Here is a 22,968-nt window from a genome sequence, read left to right as displayed (position 1 = left end):
TTTTTCTTTTACCGCCACGAGTAACGTACCATCCCGTTCTTGATACCTCGATCTTGTATTTGATAGTCCACGACTTTACCACAAGGCTAACTGGTGATTGTTGGAAGCCTGCACCAACTTATTCTCCATAACCTTACAATGCAATATTAATAACTAAAATTTCCATCTAAAACGAGATTCGAACCTTCGACTGTCGACACATGAGATCAACAACTTGACCACTACACTACAAGATCTTCTGTCGAACGGTTATGGCTATTTAATTCACTTAACCATTTTCACGAAGTTCATAATGGAAAACAGTTCTGGTAGGATTCGAACCATCGATATACCACTTGGGAGACGATTGTCTTCGCCACTAGACTACAAGATCTTGTACTGTACGGCTGTGGTTATTTAATTTACTTTATGCCTTTCACGAAGTTCATAATGAAAAACGGTTATGATAGGATGCGAACCAGCGATTTCGCGATTTTTTGTCTTTTACAGCCACGAGACAGGTACCATCCTGTTTTTGATACGTCGATCTTGCACTTGATAGTTCACGACTTTACCACAAGGCTAACTGGTGATAGTGGGAAGCCCACACCAACTTAATCTCCATAACCTTACTATATAATATAAATAACGAAAATTTCCATCTAAAAAGAGATTCGAACCTTCGACTGTCGACACAGGAGATCAACAACTTGACCACTAGACTACAAGATTTTCTGCTGAACGGTTATGGCTATTTAATTTACTTAACCCTTTTCACGAAGTTCATAATGAAAAACAGTTATGGTAGGTTTCGAACCATCGATTTACCACCTGGGAGATCATTGTCTTTGCCACTAGATTACAAGATCTTGTTCTGAAAGGATATGGTTAACGTTATTTCATCTACTTTTTCCTTTTCACGAAGTTCATAATGAAAAGTGGTTATGGTAGGATTCGAACCATCGATTTAACACTTATAGGAGACGATTGTCTTCCCCACTATACTACAAGAACTTGTACTGTACGGCTATGGTTATTTCATTTACTTTATCCTTTTCACGAAGTTCATAATGAAAACAGTTATGCTAGGATTCGAACCAGCGATTTAGCTTTGTTTTTCATTTACAGCCACGAGAAAAGTGCCATCCTATTTTTTATACGTTAATCCTGAACCTGATAGTCCACGACTTTACCACAAGGCTAACTGGTGATTGAAAGAAGGCGGCAACAACTTATTCTCCATAACATTACCATGTAATATTAATAACGAAAATTTTCATCTAAAACGAGATTCGAACCTTCGACTGTCAACACATGGCATCAACATCCTGACCACTACACTACAAGATCTGCTGCTGAACGGTTATGGTTATTTAATTTACTTTGTCTTTTTCACGAAATTCATAGTGAAAAACGGTTATGGTAGGATTCGAACCATCGATATACCACTTAGAACACCGTTGTCTTCGCCAGTAGGCTACAAGACCTTATGCTAAACGACCATTCTTATATAATTTACTTTATCCTTTTCACGAAGTTCATTATAAAAACGGTTATGGTAGGATTCGAGCCATAGATTTACCACTTTGGAGACAATTGTCTTCGCCAGTAGGCTAAAAAATCTTGTGCTAAACGGCTATGGTTAACTTTCGTGTTAAAAACACTATCAGATTCCCGCGTTTTGGCGATATTACGATCAATTACCTTGCACACCACAATGACGCGAACGCGAAATTCGCCGCGAAGCGGGCGAGCGAGCTCTTCAACTCTCGATCCCACAACCTCAGCTAGAGGCGTGAGTGGTCAGATCATTTGTGCCCAACTCGAGAATTATAATGTGAGGTTGGGCAGATCGGACATGGGAAAAGATCGCATTGAATCACCTTTTCAACGGTGCGGCCACCAGTACCCAGCATAGTGACATAACCCGATTCGGGAATATGAAAATTTTGGGATGCGCGGGAATCGAAATTAGCCTTTAAATTATCGCGCAAGCGATCAAAAGAATGATCCAAAATTAAAATATTGGGAAAGCCAAAAGACATTCTAATAAGAATAAATATAGAGATAGTTATCTGATAACAGAAGTTTCAAAAAGTTCGAATTCGATCTGTAATTACCTTGTCGAAGCAAGGAGCAGAATGAATTAGCAGCACATTCTGTTCTTGATCTATACAGACTCTAATCTCCGCTCTCCCACGCGTTACCTACATGTCATCAGAATTCCAGGGAAATTACTCGTACGTCAAACTAAAGTATTTAATCTACTTTATCAGTATCAAGTGCAGGAAGCAATAAATTTTTTATTGGTATGCCAATAATTCCTATATACCATATTTATGAAAATATAAATTTATAAATTTTATCAAAATTTTGCGAAATGACAGTTATTCATTGACGTTTGAAAATACAAGTTTTTGCCTCGACCAATCAAGAGCTTAGTAGTTCACACTAGCGCATGCGTATAACGTAAAAGACCGTCCATGGCGTGAGGTCAATTGCATAATGGCGGCCGCGGAAGACTTTAATTTCGCATTTGCACATCGTGCGTGTAAATATCCGAACGGAATTAGTACCCTAGCACGGTGCTTCGGCTCGGGGACAAAATTCGAGAGCTTCGCATTGCTATATTTTCAATAATTTACAACAATTCGTAGTCAAACTTGGCTGTTTTACTAATTTTAGTAAGCTCTTTCAGAAAATGTTCTTTTTATCGCCGAGGTAGGAAATTAGTCTAAAGCGCAAGTCGTCCATTGGCGCTCGTGCATTCGTCATGAATATATTGACACGTTTTATCCTATTCTTTTCGATGCAATGAAAATTAGTGCCTACCGATAACCCGGCTTTGAACAATACAGTTTTAACCCAGGTTTAACAAACCTAGGGTTAAGGATTTTAACTCAGGATTAGCATTAAATGCTTTTGAACAACCGGCCCCTGATGACGTTTCTGATGTCGAACGTTTTATGGCCGAGCCTAATGTTAATGAGCTAAATTCTTTGTTTAAACTTTTAAAGTTCATTTGCATTTTGTCATTTTACGACACGAGTGACAAAAGAACTCCGTGTAAACTACAGGGTGTCCCAAAAAAAACGAAAACTGTTGAAATCACCCATAACAATGCAATTTTTAGAGTTTGAATGCCTAAGTACTCTGTTGGGACCCACAGGTGTATAAATGTTTGCAATACTCATTTTTATGCATGCATATGATGCAGTAAAATTTGCTTGTTCGCAAGAATGATATTTATTAACAATATTTACAATTTACAAATATGGATAAGCAGGATAACAGTATTTAAATGTGCATCTTAAGGACCATGACCATCGACATGTCCCTTTCTCTAGCAACACAAAGCATTTAGCATTTTATAAGTTGCATTAAATGCCCACGGGCTGAAATTCGTCAACACGGCATTCAAATTTTAACAATGAGTGATTTCAATAGTTTTCGTTTTTTTTGGGACACCCTGTAGAAAAACGTATAAACACATTATTTTCACGAGTGACATGTGCCGGTGCGTACACAGTGCATCAGTGTGCACCATTTTTCATTAGATTATACATGAAATCTTGCAATAATAGCTTCGTATCTTTGATGATAATCACTATATTTCGCCATTAATCAATTATTTAGAAGTATATAACGTCTTAAATGCCAGCAAAGATCAGGTCAATTTTGCGTTTAAATTACGATATTTACTTTGCGAACGCAAACTATATTACATGCATAATTGATGAATAAGTAATTAAATGAGAAACGTGATCGATTTAAAACTGCGTGTCAAAAAACAATAATTTTGCCCATTTTCACAATGGCTGCCTTACTGAGTATTTGTGCGTTAATTTTCATCTCAAAAATACTCCAGCCAGGCGAATGCCAAATAATTTATCAGGAGGCTGTGTTTCGAAAACATCAACAAAAATACTTAGCGAATAATGCATGTCGTTGATACAAAACATGCAGATACGGAATTGGGATATGTTCCATGCATGCATTGTGTTGGAGATAGATCATGTAAATCACGCATGAAATATTGGCGTGTACATGCATTGCCTTTTAGTTATAATAGCATATTCTTTGGTAGCTAAATTATATGCTTCCATCAGCGTAAGATGTGTCTCCAAGTGTCTTACTGTTGATCTCACACTGAACTTTACCGGTTCCAGAGGTTTTAAAATTGACTGACGCGATTCATCATCTCCAACGCAATACATATAACACTCAGACTCAGTATCTGCATGTTTTGTATGAATGACACGATTCCCTGAATATTTTTGTTGATGTTTACGGAAAAAAGCCTGATGAATGATTCGGCATTCGCCTAGCTGAAGTATTTTAGAAATTAAAATCAACGCACTGTTGCTCATCGAGGCAGCCATTCTTAAAGTGAGGTATAAATTTTTAGACACGCAGTTTTAAAACAACTTGCTCATCAATTATGTAACATAGTCTGTGTTCACAAAGTAAATACCGTAATTTAAATGCAAAATTGACCTGTTTTTGTCCGGATATTAAGACGTTTCATAGTCTTTTAAATAGTTGGTTGCTGGCGAAATATATTGATTATTATCAAAGATAATACGATTATAAGATCATCTCTGGTTGCAACTGTCAATTGACACAGCGTTGACGCTTTTTCAAACATTAATCCATACCGAGCATATTTAATGTTGTCATGACCGTATGTAAACATATGTAAGTTTCACATTTAATTTATTCAACCTATGTAAACAATCTTTATTATAAAAGAACCATATAAATATCCATGTACATGTATATGATTCCCGCTCTGAGAGTGCAAGATTTCATGTAATCTAATGAAAAAAAATTTTCCTCGCAAGTCGCAAAAATGTTGTAATTTCAATCTTCAAAACACATGTTTGCTTGACAGAACGACAAAATGGCGTAACACATGCTCGAAATTTGCATTCAAAGGTTCCGATTCAAGTGGTCCTTCTGAAGCCTTGCCAACCACACTGATGCACTTTGTACGCCCCCGTTGTTTTGCAAATAGTTAGTTCTCAATCCTCTTATTTTCAGTTACACTCGCTGCCTACTCCCTATACCTCTTGCGCGCGTTTTAAAAATCCGTGACGTCACCGAATGAAACACGCGTGAGAGTCCCAGCACAAAATGTTTTCTAATGTTATAACGGCATTTAATGTTGTGAATTTTTATATATTAAGAAATCAGAATTGTTATTACAAAGTAAATGTTTGCAATTTACAACAATAACCGTTATAAAGGAAGCGAGAATAATTGAAATTGGCGGATTGAAGCTTATTATAATCATAAACATGTACGTATACGGACAAGTTTATGAGATAGTCGATAGCATTGACAGCGAACGACATGGCAGCGTTATTTTGTATGAATACTTAGAAGTCCTGGCAGCATAATTAATTTTCCTTATTTCGGGCAAATATTTGAATAGCGACGTCGAAAAAGGGTCAGCTAATCGCGTCGTAGATCGTAAACTGACCTGAATAGAGAAACTGGGGACAAAAGGGCCCCACTTTAGTCAAAATACAAAACATTTTGTTCTAGGCGTCTCAGTTCCCGCCTCGCCACGTGTATAAGGAGCGTAAATGAGGCCTAGGGGCTACGCTGTTGCACTTGGCCAAAACATACTCGGTCGAAATATTAATATTATGAAGTTTACCGTTTGCTGACCTCTATACAATAACTGAATGCAACGTTATATATTTTAGTATTAATTAATGCACTTGGATAGGAGGTTGGGCATGATACCCGGCCAGACAACTTGCCTAGGTCTCATACTTATTTTATAACTCATCGCTCATTGGCTCACGTGACCCTCATAGCCAGCATATACAGACATTTTATAAAGACATCTGCCATATTTGCTGCCGTATCCGCTTCAGCGAAAATATCTGAATCTTACTAAGAGTCTTTTAAGATATAGACTACCGCATTGACCGGGCTGGGTATTACGATCTGAATACAGCCTGCATTTTACATATTGTCGCCGTGATAACCGGTTGAATTTGCCATGCTCTCTCGCATTCTCGTCATAACTGTATTTCGCCTGGCGTGTCTGGCTTTGGGTGAGTAGAGTGTAACTGTGGTATAGTGCAGTATGTTTGTTGTATTTACTTATCTAGGAGACCTCCAGACCGGCGAATGTTTTACATATCTTTATAAATCAATTTCATTCTGTAATCTCTCAGAAATATAACCCCAGTTACCCGTAGGCAAGTCCATGAAGATCGTAGTATTGTCGATGTGCCTATATGGCCACGTAGCTTATGCTGGACTATATTTCGTTTGTCTCTTTCGAATTGCGACGATTCAGTAGATACATTTTCAGCCTGACTGCACACAATTTGATCTAGCGAAATATTTTGCATTCCACCAAGAAAATGATGCCGTGCATCAGGCTGTGTGTAGTAATTCCTTATATTATCCGGAACGAGAATTTCTTGGAACTATCTTAAAATACATCGCCGTTTAATTCGTTCTACAATTCATTAGAACCCCTCAATAAGACAAAACATGCCGAGTCACGAGTGGCTAGACTGGTGTTAAATTATTGTTTATTTTTGAATCGCGGCATCAACCTAGTTATTTGCAAATTCATTATAATTATGTATGTTGGTGTGTTAATATGTATCTTGGCCGGGAGAGAGAGCTGCCCGAACAAGTCTGCTTTCTTTTTCTTTCATTTTAAATGGGAACATAATTTAGCCATAATTCGCAGAAGGCAGCTTTTATTCCAAGAAAAACATCACGCACCACGCGAGTATGTCGCGCGTTGTTATCAGAAGTTATGTCAATATCATTTTAGAGTTCACAAATTGACGTTTAATTTTCAAACCGCAGTTAGAGGTTTGCGCGGTTTCATGTTAAAGTGAAAAATACTCTATGTTGACTTTAGCGCTATCGCAAAATACTTTAATGCTATAAACCTAGACTGAAGTTTCACCACGTATGACAAATTAGTCCATATTGATGATCATTCCACGTGAATGATCCTTCCACCTTGATGATAATTTCATATTGAAGATCATTCCACATTGATGATCATTCCATAAAGATTATCGTTTTATATTGATGATCAGTCCACATTGATGATCATTTAGTGCACATTGATGATAGATCATTCAACATTGTGTGCCATGTTTAACTATGCTTACATTTTGAGCACTACGAATAAAGCGATCAAAATGAGATTATTTTTTAAGTGGAATTAAGTCAACAAAGCTTTAGTGGCAGAGCACGAAGCATTCATTGTCAATAATTTGCGAAGAAAACGTGCAATAAGTCATTACTTTTTTCATAATTTCTTGAAGTAATCGTGTTGCCTCTAGAGGTTGTTTTTTCAAGACATGAAGAAAAACACCAAAAAAGGCGGGAAATATAACTGTAATCCTCTATTGTGTCATTCAGCAATACAGAGCTCAGTGTAAATCTTATGACGTATAATTCATGTTTAAAAAACCTTACAGTAAAAACTGAATTACACGAAAGTAATTATAGCCTAATGTTCAGAAATTAGAAAAAGGGATAAAACGTTCAAGTAATATCTAATAGTTATAGATTTTAAGTCTATCAGTGTTCACAATAGGTCTCGTTGATTCATGTCGCTATATTGATTCTTAAATGTTTACCGCCCAATTTCCTACATTAATTTCTAAAGGAACACGCATGGTGTTATGTGGTGAATTGCCCGATATACAGAGCAATATCACTGAAATTCTGTCCACGCTAACGAATTTCAATGGAAGTCGTAATGATGTGACGAGCCCTGATAGGAAAAACAATATACGTGACTACATTGCCGCGTCGCTCAAGGAATATGGCTTACATGTCTGGACGGAGCGACCAAAAATAGGCGACGTAAGTGATTAATAAAATATCAGTATTAAAGGTAACTTTCTGAGAACGGTCTCATCCGATCGGTCTTTCCCTCTCTTAAGGTGGCTCGCTTGGCAAAAGTTATGCATGGAAACCATATTTTTCCTTTAAACGTTTGATCACAGCCCTAATGCTAAATCTTGAGTACTGAAAAGCATTACACCACTGCATGGGAAGGAATCTGTGTTTTATTAGGTTCCGAAAATCCATTTTACATTTGAACCACCTCAGGGTTTCTTTCTGTAGGAGTTGCGTGCTGAGAATATCGTCGGTATGATTAAATCAAAAAGAACAGGAACAGCCGATGATAAGATAGTCATCGTGGGCGCACACTATGATACTGCGAATCATACCACCGGAGTTGATGATAATGGTTCTGGTGTCACTGCATTACTTCAAGTTGCAAAGAACGTAGGCGAGTACTTATAATAATGTGTAATCCATACAATAATATATTATACCCCAAATTCAAAAACATTATATGCACTATGTGACGAGGAGATTTTTCGCAGTATCGCATCCCAGTTCCCTATTTCCGAGCTAGGGTGTGACAAAATTAACTTTAACACACTGTAATATTAAATTTATCTCACGCGACCACTGAAAAAAATGGCGGAAAACACAAAAAAGTTCACTAATGTTAAAATACGTTATACGGTAATTTTTTACGCTTTCTTCGAGTGCTTTTACTGATTTATAGAATATATATAAAGAAATAATTCTCCGGCGTGCTGTATGTTTGCCTCTACTACAAGCTCACAATACTTTTTCGAAAAGCCTCGGAAAATATCATCACTTTGGGAAATATTTCGCAGCTGAGCAACGTTTTTAACAAATGCGCATGCTCAGAGTAATATTCGCACGCAGTTAACTGCAGGTAAATTAACCAATCAAAATTGAGAATACGATAAAGTGAATGACAATACCTAATTATTGTATGACCGAGCGTGAGGTCTGTACTGTGAAATATCCGAAATACCACAGCCCAGATATGGGCTTTACGGACTGATCATCAACCAATCAGAATAGAGGATTTTGATATCGAAACACGTCTGAACAAATTGACAATCTATTGGATTAGCGGCGAGATTAGGAGCGAATCCAGACAGATGCGAATGCCTCGGTCAAAATGTTTTAAACACAGAAATTAAATGCGGAATTAGCAGAAAATAAGACTAGCTTCCCTCCCAAACTCGATCCTTGGTAAAGATACTGATGTATAGTATACTCGACCGGGTATGGTCTTGATCTATGGAAAGGTATAAGACGCACCGACACGATAAAAAAGTAGCGAAGGTCAAGTATACCGGAATGTGATATATTCGAGCTTTGTAATGTCAAATATACAGCGCAGTATAATATGGTATCTTCGACCTGGTATGGTCGAATATACCGAATTATATCGATCTTGGTAAGGTCGAATATACCGGAATACAATATCTTCGTTCTTGGTAAAGTCGAATATACCGAAATATCGCCTAGCGAGTAAAAAATATTACCTTGTGTATATCTTGTCTCAAAATGGCCATTTCACAGCGTTCAGATGTATATGATGAACTGTGAAAAGTTTGCAGAATGCGTATTCAAATGAAAAATTGAAAACTTTTTACATTTATACAATAGTTTTCTGTTTGATAGCGATACAGAAACGCACAATTGTAAACCAGTGACTACATTTTCGGGTTGAAACTTCATTAACACCAATTTCTGCGATATTTCCCTGTATCTGGTGTAGCGCAAATTTGACTAATAAATTCGTGTATGTATCGCAGAAATGGCACTTTCTGCATTTCAAGACTTTTAGAAAGTTGAAAAAAATCAAAGAAATTCAGTTCTGAATATCAACTGCGCATTTTGACATTAACATTACTATTTTGTCATTCCAGCAAAAGCGAAATGTAGAGTAGAGAACACTATTCTGTTTGTTGCATTTGATTTCGAAGAATTGACTAAAGAGTGTAAAATTCCTTGGCCAATTGCCTGCGGTAGCAAGGCGTATGTAAAGAATATCAGCAGTTACCTTAACGAAACCGGAGGAACAATTGGTGGAGCGATCATATTGGAGACAATGCTCAATCATAATTCTTCAGCAGGTGTGTACTTTACCAAGGATTATTCATTACTACTCCGGTGTGAAACGGTGTTAGAATACACTTTGATCAGAACTTTATACATCTGAGCATTCGTAACCGTAATAGGCCTTTCTCATAATGACGTCAAACGCAGAAAGTATGATTTTACACGAAGTTTGATTGGCTCGATAGTTTTGTGGAGCCAATCAAATTTCGTGTAACATCAGACTTTCCGCGTTTGACGTCATTATAAGAAAGGTCTTTTACTCATTCACATCTATGAAAAGGAGAAAATTGCACATACTGAAATCGCAGAAAAAATCGCAAGTGTAAACGGACCAGCGCTCACAATTATGACTAACTTCGAATTTAGTAAGCAGAGAGATTAGTAATCGCTTAAGGCCAGTTGCATAAAAAGGTATAGGTAACTTTTAACTACAGTTATTAAAAGAATTGGCCAATTAAATCCGCATTTCTGAGTTAAATTAACTATGATATAATTATGCAAAATCAAATTAGGCATTTTATACAACCTGCCCATGTTATGGAAAGACACATATTATGTTTGAGGGTTTCTTTGGAAAATATGCGCCAAATTTAGCAAGGCACTGCGTTTAAACAGTTATTGAAATATTTTGCTGGAAAATTAGAGCGCTTAATTCATTCCAGCAATCGATGATTCTTATTCAGTTTGCAATATAACCTTTACTAGATTCACAGATATTTCCAGATGGCTTTGAAAAACTTCTCCCTGGGGCTTATAAGGAAGTTAGGAGTGACTCAAATCGAGGCAATTTTCTAGCGGTAATTGGACGGAACGAATCGGATAGGAAACTGCTTGATTTAGTTTTGAAGTACTACTCAAAAGGTAAATAAAGCAAGAAAGTGAATTAAAAAGCTTTTTTAATATTGGTAAGAAATATTAACAACGTTTATCGTTGGTATCCTGTTCACCAATATCGAATATCGCTTTCAGGCACCCCTTTTTCAATAATATTGTACATCTGAGGCCCGTTGTATTAAGCCTGTTTTGCTTAAACGGCGGATAAGTTCAAAATAGAAAGCAAGTCTGCCGTTTTATTCAACAAGCGAACTAAATGTTTTTAAAGTGCCTATACCACTCGTGGAATCTTTATGCATTTGAAAAGAATGTAAAAAGTTAGTTAATATATTAATTTTTTTTTTTGATTTAGTACAACAATTTTGAAGATACTAGCCTTTAAACTACCTGCAGTTCCTGAGTCCCAGGCTCCTGTAAACAATGGGCAGTTTCAAATTGAATAGCCGTGTTTAAACCCAGCAGGCTGGGACTTAGGAACCGCAGGTAGTTTAGAGGCTTGTATCTTCGAAATTATTGCACTAAATTAAAAAACTTTTTTAATATATTAACTAACTTTTTACGTTCTTTTCAAATGCATAAAGATCCCACGAGTGATATAGGCACTTTAACCTTAAAGGTGAAAGATACTGTTTACAACTACGTATTCAGTGGATATTATTATAATTTATAGACCTGGAGCGAGGGGAATTCGACGAAATATTACCCCCAAGGGAAGATATATCCCAGGGCTTCGCCCCAGGGATATATCTTCCCGAGGGGGTAATATTTCGTCGAATTCCCCGAGCGGAAGGTCTATAAATTATATATTATATCGAAACAACGTGTAGGCAGCGCAAAAGCTGGGTGAAATGGCGTTTGCCTCCATTTTGAAATTGTTGACAACTTCGAGACGTGTGCGAGGCATCCACGCGTGGTACACGCAAACTCGAATACCCCGCTCCCGCTGCAGCGGTATTCCAAGTCGAATACCCCGCTGCAGCGGGGCATTCGACTTTTATAGCATAATGTGAAAAAATTCGATGGAACTCCATGATTAATTTACTGATCACGTGGTACAAATCGAGCTTTCTGATTGGATGATTTACAGTTGAGATATAATATTTAAAGTTGACTGACTTGACTCATTCCGGAAAGTTCTAAGAGTGTTATATAGTTTTGACTTATCCACCGTTTCAGCTGAACGGGCTCGATACAACCGTCCCCTAATTCGTTTGTACGAATACTACTTTTAATAATATGCCTAAATCACTTTCGATACCGCCAGACTAAGTACGAGGAAATTTTTCTGTTTGCTCAAGTAAGTATAGACGTAGAACTTCAATTTTCTCAATGCGTACGGCGTATGACTTGTTGGGATCTTGAGTCCATTGCCAAACTCGTATATCCTACTCAGGTTGTGAAGTTGTTTAAGCACAGAGAGCTAATCAGTGAGCTTAAGCAAGTGATATTTTTGACAACAAACGTTATGAGTAACGTCAAAAGACTGGGTCTAGGATTGTGATTGGTGAAAAACAAAACTGAGCTTTACATCCGAGCAACGTAAGTGTTGTGAAAAACGTCACTTGCTTATAAGCTGCACAAGTTTCTCTCGTGTGCGGATAGTTTCGTGACGAATTCGCCTCGAGAGGCAAGTTTCTGTCGCGTGCGGATGGTTTTCGGGCAGAGCTAACTGCCTCGGGAGATCGTTAGCTCTGCTGATAGCATAGTACTACTGACTTATTTTTGTGCTGTTTTATGCATTTCTGTACTTTGTTGGTGTTTTGTTATATTCTGCAGTGTAGTAAATTTCAAAGAGTTTGATTAATTAATGCTCCATGGAATCTCCCTCCCTAATTTTTATGTTTGCACGATGCAAATCTATATATAACAAGCCTCTTGATCGAAACGTGTGAACAACGAGCTATATATATAACTGGGACGATAACTGTGCACGTGTTTTGTGCATGTTATTTGGTCACACAGCATGACCGTACAAAGATCCGTCTTAATGCATATAACATGCTACTAAGCTACGAACAGCTGTTTCAAAGGTGACATTGGTTGAGAGACTATTACAAAGTGTTACGAGCGCCCTTTACTTTATCTTCATTTCAATGAAATATTTTCCAGATTCAAATTATCGTGCGCAATTATTGCCAATTCCAATCAAAGGTCGCCCATCGTTATCACCAACGCACGACTATTTCATCGAACTGTATCGCAGTGACCATTACTCGTTTTGGGACACTAAGGCATCGTACAGCGCCGTGATGTTGGGGGATACAGCGAACTTCAGGGGATACATGAGGCATTGTTACCACAAGATATGTGACGATTTCAGCCAGGTTAAAGACGATGACTTGGAGTTCTTACGAAGATCAATAAATGCTGTCATTAAAACGGTTCTTGACTTAAGTGATGCTGGTAGGTTTAATATACCTGTTGTGAAATCGTGACACAATATTCTGTGCTGACAGTGCTGTGCTGCCTGTCTACACGGGGCTAAAAACCCGCAGGTTGCTTCTGCATGATCGATGAGACAATCATGGCCAAAAATAGCGGACATAGAATATGCAGATTGCCGTAAATATTCTCAAATTCTAATTTCCTCAAATATCCTTTAACCGCTGGGGCCACAGTTGTATGAAAGCCGGATATATAGGGCTATCCACCAGATAGTGGTTTTTTCAATCGCTTCAAATCGCCTGTTTTTTTGTATAACTTGAATTAAATATTTGTATTCCTAAATCAGAGATGCTCTTTAATAATTGTTGGTTTCAAAACTGAAATTTCATTGCTCTTCATATGCAAGCATTTTCAGAACGGTTGAAAAATGACTATCCGGTGACTAGCGCCATCCGGCTTTCATATACAACTGTCCCCTGCACTATATATAAATTTTACTTTGCTTTCTTGAAGTCCACAAAATTACTGAAAATCATTGAATATTTACAATTTGCGCTGGTTGTTTCTTGTAGATCGAGGCGTATCGATCAAAGTTCTTCATTTTTAGTGTATTTCTACAAACGTTTTGTATAAAAATTATGGTATTAAACGTTGATAAATGGCTAAAATTTTGGCTGGAAAAGCAGAAAGAATACTGATCATGCAAAAATTTTAGATCGGTAGCTAATTACAGAGCGGTACAACTTTGGTTTTATTAGGTATTTTTAAACTTTTAACCGAGATCTTCGCAAAGAAATTTCCTACTGTGGTATTTTTCTTACACACAGATTGCATATATAGGATATCAAGCTGAACGTAACAATGATTTTCTGCGCATTTCGCCTATAATACTTAAAATCTTTACATTTTTGACAGATTGCACTGTTCACCCAAGCTTTGGTGAGACGAGCGTGTCGGCAAACCTGTTCTTGATGTTGGTATCGTTGATTGGAATTTTCTTTTCTTATAGCTATTGAGCAAGTTTATACATATATATACTTGATATGTAAAATATTGATTGTGAATAACGCTTCAACAATTAGCTCTTGTTTTCCAATGAACACTTGCATATATAACTATAACCAAAAGCTCAACATATTTGGTACTGAAAGGCGTCGATTTTTTCGAAACATCACGAGTTTCATGAAGAACTTTTATAATTTAGCAAAATTAGTGGAGTTAAAACACAAAATTTGTCAGCGGTTTGGCGTTTGCCGTTAACGTCAATCTTATAAGGTCATTGATTGTTAGATTGTAATGGATATATTATATAACTCTAGTTGTTAGCAAATCCTTTAGTGATAAGTAAATGCAATACATTTCCTTATTAAATTCTTTATGTGTTAATTGTTGCTGGATTATACTTTATAAACTTCATTACAGAGCCCAATTCCTCCTTTGTAACCCCGGGGTACAGCTTTACACCCCCGTCCCAAAGTTCGGCCATATGTTAGTTCATTTACATCTCCACACGCTCCCGTTTTTCTGCCTGCTTTAACTCTCTCTCTTCTTTTTCCAATTCCACCCTCTGCTGCAACCACTCCATCATGCCTCCAGCTCTTCTTCTCCTCCTCTGAGCTGGACCACTCTCACTTATCATTCCAACCACTTGTGTTTCCCCCAACCTCTCCATTGCTCGTTCCCTCATCTCCAATGCCTGCTCTCGTTCATTCTCGATCCTCTGATTTCTTGCTGCACTCACATTGCTGACGTTCTCGTTGAAATACAAACTTTCTGTCTTAGCCAATCAGAACGTTGTTGATTACCAGTGGTTACTCGCTCATGCGTATAACTTACAAGGTTAACCAACGTCGACCGTCCATGACATAGAATTTGGACAACTTTGTTATACTGTCGTTCTAAGGTTCTAAAGTTCTGTCGTAAAAAGGTTTTTAGTTCTGTTGTTTTATGATTGATGATTCTGTATTTCTATGGACTATGGTTTTAGGACTGAAAATAATTGCCTCTTTGACTTTCGCGGAGAGAGCACCTCTCCATGGCCACTGAGAGGAAGGAGGGGGGGAGCCAAAAAGTTAATTTGGAAAAGGGGGTTGGAAAATAAAAAAATTGTACAGCAAATATTATAAGTCAGTTGATAACATTTTTATCTTTTTATGTAATAGAATGTTTTTGCACATCAGCACTATATATACACCAGTATGTTTTTGAGATATATTGATCAGTATGCTGTATAGAGATATATATTTAGTTTTTCATTAAACATTCTGAAAAATGCCCAGCAAAAGATGCATGGTGACAAACTTATTTTCACATCATCTACTCTAGTGACTTCTACTAAACGAACATGCAAGGGGGTAGTAAATTAAGCCCTTTTATTCCAAGCATAAATTGAGGCATTTTGTCAGTAATTTAACTAATAAATTGCTAAATGAAAATTTTGCCAATCACTGTATTTAAAGGAGTGACCAATGTTTACATTGACCCAAATACCAAATTATATTTTTGCTACAAGAAAGTTGTTATTGAAAAAAGATGCTTAAGCAATTTCTCAGTCTTCCATGATTGACCAACCAATTGCCTTAATTCAAGTAAACAAGTACCGTAGTTGCATGGACAATTCTTTTGCTTTCTATCATATTAATTGGGTTGTTGTTGAGTATGTGACAGCTAAAATTATGTGGACTTTATGAAAGTTAAATTTGTGCCACGATTTTGTGCGACAATGCCACCAAAGCCGGTTCTTTCTGCCCTTTGTGACAAGAATACCAGTTATAATTCATACTAGCAAGAAGACAGAAGAACTTTGACAACCAGGGTACCTGTAGGTATGGCATGAGGTGAAGCTCATATGTCCTGCTCTCGGGTGATCTCAGGTATTAATGGGCTTCAGTCGCGGCCTGATAAGAGTATGATTGTACGAGGTAAGGATGTATACACTCTGTCGCTGAACAGAAATCATTAACTTGTTGCAATATTATCACAAAAAAGAACTGAACAATATATTTTACTGCCCACATTGTTTACAGTTGTTGTTAATCCTAGCCAGCATTATTATGCCAGACTTATTTTCAGATAGTTGGAAATTATTCATTTTATTTTTAGTGGTATTTGCCAATAGACACTTTGCTGAATTTGCTTGAGTGGACACAAAACAATACAGCTTGGAAACGAGGTGTCCAATGAAATGTACTGTTTATGGGATGGTTTTCATTGCCCAAGAACAAATTTAGGAAGTGTCCATTAGTATTGTCAGATATTTTAAGCACAGTATCATTTTAAGCACAGACAGGCTGAGCTGTGAAACAATAAATAAGTCCATGTGCACATGCAGTAACAATCTTGTTTTGACAACCTAAAATAGCATCCTAAATCATGGCTGTAGACTCTAATATGTCTGCTTTACTGCTAAGCAAGGTTTGTTGCAAGTTGTTAACAGATTACTCCCAAACTTAATAACATGAAAAACTTGAAATGATACTTTTATTATCAATTATCAGAGATTACTACCAGACCATTACAAGAGAAGTTTGCAAATTAATAACTAGGATCATATTTTAGATGAAATTTTGCACTAGGTACCAAAAAATTGACTTCATGTGGTTCAGCTTATGTTGACAAACTTTATGTGCTTTTAAGAAATTGAAAACTCATGCAAAAGCAGTGGCAACCTTGTACCCAGGGTCTTTACTCTTTTCGTGGGGAGTACGAGTAGAGTAAAGACCCTGGGTACGAGGTTGAAGCAGTGGCCCCCTAGTAGTATGTACATACACGATGATTGATACAGTTGACCAAAAACCTGTCAGGAATTTCTAACTAATAAAAAGTAATATGCAGCACATCTGTCTTGGGATGAGGTTGCATATAAAATGTAGTAAACAATAGTAAGTAGAAGAATTGGACAATAAGAGTCACGAATTTCGGAGTTGAATACAATTTAACTACGCAGAATCAGAATGTATGTAGTCGAGAGTTTCGTATACAACCTGACCCAGCTGTTTTCCTATTTACGCACAATTCCCAAGTTTAATAACTGTGTAAATTTGACCACTCGGCTTGACTATAATTCCACGAAATGCCATTCATATAACCCGTGATATAACAAGGATGTTATTCGGCTTATCTAATAACGTGTCTGTGGAATTCTTGGTTTGCTTCTTAGAAATGCTTCGGCGTCCGGTCACGAGTGACAGATCAGGCAGAAATTTCCTTACAAAAGGAAATTTGAGCATTCGCAAGGAAATTTGGTAGAAAATAGTTTTAATCAAAGAATATTGGAGCGAAATTTTTATTATTACAGAAGAGATAGAGGGAAATTACTTACTTTACTCCTCACGATATTTTGGAATAAAAAGATCCACCGTCATAATTTGTTTTGTTACTTCCAATAGACCCTTTCGATAATTACGTCACAACATTATCGTTTTTCAGTTTTCGAGACCTGGAGCCTCTTCGTTAGGGGCGTAGCGTAGTGTACGGCTGTGCGGTGGGGGTGCTACACGGTCAACATCACAAGTTTTGGCAAAGTATTCTGTTAAACGCGGTTAAAAGTCGGTAATAGGGAGTTTAAGATGTACGACGCGGTCAGCTACGACGTCGCCAGTCAACTAAATATTGTGCTTGAAATAAGCCAAGGGAGACTAATTATGCTGCAAGGATTTGAAATAACCATATAACCATCTCAATTGTACTAAGAACCTCCGATTTTTAGGTGACATTGCAGCTTCGTGTGAGCTGTAAAACAGCTATCACTTTGCAGCTGCTTTCATGTCGTCCAGAAACCGTGAAATTGCCTCATTTGAAGGCGTCCTGAGCATTCTGGGACAGTCAAATCTGTTCTGGGACCACAAATTCTGCATAGCTATTGTCCCGCATGTGGTGTTTCTTTGTTTTACAAGCACGTCGTCGAAGCTGGCCGCCTCGTGAATCTTAATATCCAATCAATAATCGCATACACTTCTGAAACGCATAATATTTGAGGCATATCAGCCACAAATTCCTATCGCATTACATATTATAAAAACCGCCATTGCTTATATACTTTCTTTAGACGCGCTTCAAGTGTCACGTGTTCGTCAGTGTTCACGTCACGACCTGCTCATTGTTCTCGTGTTATAGCTTATTTCCAAATTCACTGGTCAAAATAAATTATTTTTCATGTATCTGTTGAAGAAGGATGTTTCGCATCTTTACACAAAGCTCATGAGAGCAAAAACTTTTAAACCATTATTTCAAAAGGGTGGTTCTAAATTGAAAACGATTTTGTGAGGTGATTATTTGTGAGCCAGCATAGAACTACTTTCAGGGTATTTCCCCACTTCATCGCTCGTCCAAAGACAAGTTGTTTAACAGGAGTTTCGCGAGTGGCGCGCGTAATGAAGAGGAAGGAGGGGCGTGGGCAGGGTCCCCGAAAAAATTCTAGAATAAAGTTTTTAAAAATTCTCCAAATTGAATAAGAAGGGAGTAGGTTATTTTAAAAAAGTTAGTGGGCAAACATTTAGATTAATGATAAAAAAATTTTAATATTGAATCCAACCAGTTCTTATATGTCTTATATCGCCCGGGCAAACACGATGGTTTCGTTACATGGTTTCGTCCCATTGCACTAGACGCGACCAAAATGCGAGGTATAACCTAGGCCTACTGAAAAACTGTAATATGAGCCTCTATGGTGAAATCTTTTAACGTAATTAGCTTTTAGGCTGATGTTTTAGGGACGGGATATGTTAAAATGTCAAAAAAATAAGAAGGAAGTTTAGAGATTTTTAGAAGGGAGACTAGTTTTAAGGTCGACACAGACCGGACGCGAATTGGCAACGCGGCGCGAATTTTCAACGTTTTTAATTTTTCAAAATCAAATAAATTTTAAACTATCATAATATTCTTGTAGATTACATAACAATAAAACATTTGGACTGCTCTGGCGTCCATAGTTTCCAAATTTTACTTCCAGAATTTAATTTATATGCTTATGAGAACTCAAAATTCGCGTAGCGTTGCCGCATCGCGTCCGGCTGTGTGGGCCTTAAAAAGGAAATTTAGAGCGGCGTTGTAGGAATTTTAACCAGATGACACCCCGCTGTTTACGAGGAAATTCTCATTTTTTCATCAACACCATTTGTTGTCAGGTTTATTGCTGCCTTTTTGGAGGATTCTTTTGGAACGGTGTATAACATCTTTAGCACTCATTGAAAGACAAAGATAACACAAACGAATACACTGGTAAGATAAATTCAGGGTCTACTAAACTACGCCTATAGTAAACTACGCCTACTAAATTTTATAGCGATAGGTCATAGGACATTTAAAGTCTTATCTACTCTATAATTTTAAAATCATAAATGAAACATCTTCCGCCATATGAACGTATATTCATATGCACCGTTCAAAGGCTTCAAGACTGGAAATTTTTTGTATTCCTCCTGTAGGTACAGCTCTAAAAAGTTCTGTTTTACAAATTTGTCTGGGTATGCGCTAGACTGTCAAAAACGAGACGGCGGCCGTAAACAAGTTAAAATTGTGACAGCTTTTTTAGTATTAGGCCTAAAAAAAGTCACGAAAATTTTTGAAAAATCATTGTACATCATATTCTAAAGTTTATTTAAGCTGAAATGATATTTATCTAAACCACTCCAAGACCTCCAAATCTACCAATAAATTCTTAGTCTTGTTAATATAAAAGTTAATATTTCCTGAAATTTTGACAGTCAGTCATATCTAATTCGATTCTGCAAATTTGTGTGTTTGCTAGTATAGTCCTTTGAACTGTATTTTAATGTATAGTTAGTAATTCCTGAAAATATGCATATTCTGAAATTTTGTCTTGTTTGAAAGCCTGACAAGAATTTCCTTAATTTGTGGATTTGGCTATATCAAAAATTACCCCTTAAAATACCTGGCTATGTTCATTTGTGCATGCCATTTTAGTGTGGCAAGTATAAGGCGCTTAAAAGATCTTGAAATATTTCTGAAGTAATTTCTGCATCATTATTGCTCCAAATTCACTTAAGGCCCTGTCACATGATGCAATTTTTCTTGCAACTTACAATGCAATTCTACTTCTAAGAGATGTAAATTAGTGAAGAGTCTTGCAGAAGAAAGGTGCATGAAGTTTAATAAACACAAAAGTTTCTTCGTTCCCAAATGTACATCTCTCAAAAGTAGAATTGTATTGCAAGTTGCAAGAAAAATTGCACCATGTAATAAATTAAGGCAGGGCCTTTAATCTTACCAAATAGACTTGAGTCGGCCTGAATTTTTCAGTTCTTAAATGTATCACTCTTATCAATCAGTGGCGTAGCCAGCATTGATAATTGGGGGGTCCATATTTATATATTCTTGTTAACAGACTGTAAAGACAATTGATTTGAAAAGAAATTAATCCTGCATATTACGAATATATATGAATATGGGCCCCCCAATTATCGTTCTGGCTACGCTACTGCTATCAATTGGAAAATAAATAATTATTGTGCCTAACAAATCAACTAGGAAACTATTGTGCCTGCATGAGAAAGGCTAGTACATAATGGTAACATTGTTATGAAATCTATAGGCCAGGTCAGCTGAATATATAATTCAAGAATAGTATTAATTTGCTCACCTATCTTGCTTTCTGCTCATATTTTGGGTCATATATCCTTCTATAGACATGTTCCACAATCAAACTCTTCCTTTCCCACATTTTCATGCCTTAATAACTGCACTTTTGAAAGCTAGAAAATAATTCAAAAGTTCATGTCAAACTTAGACTTGCTATCCTGTTTAGGCATGCTTGATGAGTTTTGCACTATTCATATATGTAATATAACTTTCCTGTCAATTCTAATTTACACTCTGTCCCATATAGACTGAATATAATTTAGCACCAACAGGGCAAAATTCACAGTGGCATTACTGCAGACATCTGCATAGCCTGAGAATATATTTTGCTTATTGGGAGAAACATAAAGTACATTTCTTAGAAGGGCATTACGTGTTTTATCTTCAACATCACAGCTTCGCCTCTATGGCTCTATTAGTACTTTTTAGGGTTATATTGTGCTTCAAATTTTTTAGGGTTAATTTGCGTGTAGAAGGGCCAGTAGACCTTATCAGTATATCAGTAATATCAACATCCATGCACTTAAAAAAATATAAATCGTCAATTCGTCATCACACACATCACCAACATTGAGCTACCCTTACGAATTTTTTGGCGTCCTTTGTAGGTTTCTTTGTCCTTTCCTTGTTGCATCTTTTCGTGTTGTTTGAGCTGTTTATCCTACTTGCCGGATTTACAGACAACTTTTATGCCAGTCTCTTTTGGATCCCTTTTTCTGAGAGCTTTTTGTTTCTTGAAAACTTTTTAATGAGGCTTTAAATAATTAAACGATTGTTCTTTGTCGCTCGGGCTCGGGAGTCACAACAATATAGAAAAGGCTTTGTATTCTTCCTAAGGCAACATCTGTTATTCATTACCACCCAGCTCGCCGCAAATAATCCGTGACAGATACTTCGACCTCGTAAGAGAATTTAACTCGATTTAATTGAGATAGCCCTTGGGAGATGTTAACACAGGATCGCTAGGTCTTTCGTCCATCGTTAACCTGCATCTCAAGATAATAAGTGATTACTGACTGATAAACTTGGATCATCTATAATACTCGCATAATTTAGTTCGGCAAATGCCTCCGCGCTATCGGTCGTGTCTGCTATTACTTGCTCTTCAAATACTGTGTGACTCTGGTCCCATTACTTGGTGCATGGCAGTGGAATATTTATAAAAAATCATATTTTGTCACAATGTTTCAAAATAACATACTGCCCGTTTCGACTGCCTACTATATAAAACCGTAATTGCAACGTGGCATTTAATAACTGATAGATGACGTCATTACTTAATTATACACGAGCTGACGTGAGCGACGGCGAAGGAACTAATCCCGCTCGGATATTTACACCTATACGATCAGTAGGGCACAGAATATGCATAAAGCCGGTTTTCCACTAGCGATATTCTTCGCGCGAATCGACATTTTACATTTGTTCCAGAGCTCTCAACTGCAACCATCTGGAACAACTTGCTCAAATACAAAGGAATAAAGTCGTTTCGCGCGAAAAATATCGCTAGTGGAAAACGAGCTTTATAGCTAAAGTCTCACTCCTTGTATTTTGCGTCCGAAATTTTTCGCGGCGGATGCTGCAAATACGAATAAACAGCAGTTGAATGGAATGTACCAATCCACAGCACTGGAATGCTAGCTATACGAAAAGCCAAGATGGCGGAATATGCAGACTTTCTTGTCACTGTAGGTATGATCCAGGCCTTCGCGTAGAAATTTCGTAGGTAAAATGGTGGCAATTATGATTTTACCTCTGAAATTTCCGCGCCAGAGGCCTAGATCATACCTACAAGAAAAGGCTTCATGTTCCACCATCTTGGCTTCACTCTTTAATGAGGGAAAGTCAGAGAGCTAGCGTTTCAGTCGTATTTGAGTTCACTGATCCACAGTTGTCCACCATTATTATTACCAAACTGTCAACACAGCCGCTATGAATTTCAAACGGAAAAGACGTTTGATCAATTCAAATGATTAAATTTGGTTACAATCGCGACAATGGATGCGTTTCAAAAAATATTGATCAATTCATTTCCTCGAATTTATCAGTTTGCTTACGGCTAGCTTTGCCGCCATTACTAGAAATACATGCATGCAGCAACCCCTCGCTATTTCAAACCAAGTACACAATTTCCTGAGTTAACCTGACCTAAACTTATATTATGAAATGACACAAAACTCAAATCAGTCTTATTATATTTTATCATTTATT

The 22,968-nt window shown here is 37.2% G+C and overlaps 1 protein-coding gene and 1 long non-coding RNA gene across 3 annotated transcripts; one reads left to right on the top strand and one right to left on the bottom strand.

Moving 5' to 3' along the window:
* Window positions 1-5,819: 5,819 nt before the first annotated feature.
* On the top strand, window positions 5,820-14,544 carry LOC114530078 (aminopeptidase S-like). The gene is made up of 7 exons (XM_028551664.1): window positions 5,820-6,050; window positions 7,643-7,842; window positions 8,107-8,275; window positions 9,747-9,953; window positions 10,645-10,800; window positions 12,883-13,176; window positions 14,074-14,544. The coding sequence occupies exons 1-7, from the start codon at window positions 5,996-5,998 to the stop codon at window positions 14,172-14,174; spliced, it is 1,182 nt and encodes a 393-aa protein (XP_028407465.1). The 5' UTR covers window positions 5,820-5,995; the 3' UTR covers window positions 14,175-14,544.
* LOC114530079 lies at window positions 13,708-21,994 on the bottom strand. Of its 2 annotated transcripts, none has more exons than XR_003687736.1 (3): window positions 21,343-21,994; window positions 20,759-20,870; window positions 13,708-14,167 (listed from the first exon to the last, which is right to left on the bottom strand). It is a non-coding gene; the product is annotated as an uncharacterized LOC114530079 (long non-coding RNA). The 2 variants fall into 2 exon arrangements; XR_003687735.1 differs by lacking the exon at window positions 13,708-14,167 and adding an exon at window positions 19,080-19,698.
* Window positions 21,995-22,968: the final 974 nt, after the last annotated feature.

Source organism: Dendronephthya gigantea, unplaced genomic scaffold, assembly GCF_004324835.1.
Source record: "Dendronephthya gigantea isolate DGI-Jeju-01 unplaced genomic scaffold, DenGig_1.0 000059F, whole genome shotgun sequence".
NCBI lineage: Eukaryota > Metazoa > Cnidaria > Anthozoa > Malacalcyonacea > Nephtheidae > Dendronephthya > Dendronephthya gigantea.
The sequence above is the reverse complement of the archived record's forward strand: the minus strand, read 5'-3'. Positions and strand labels throughout refer to the sequence as shown.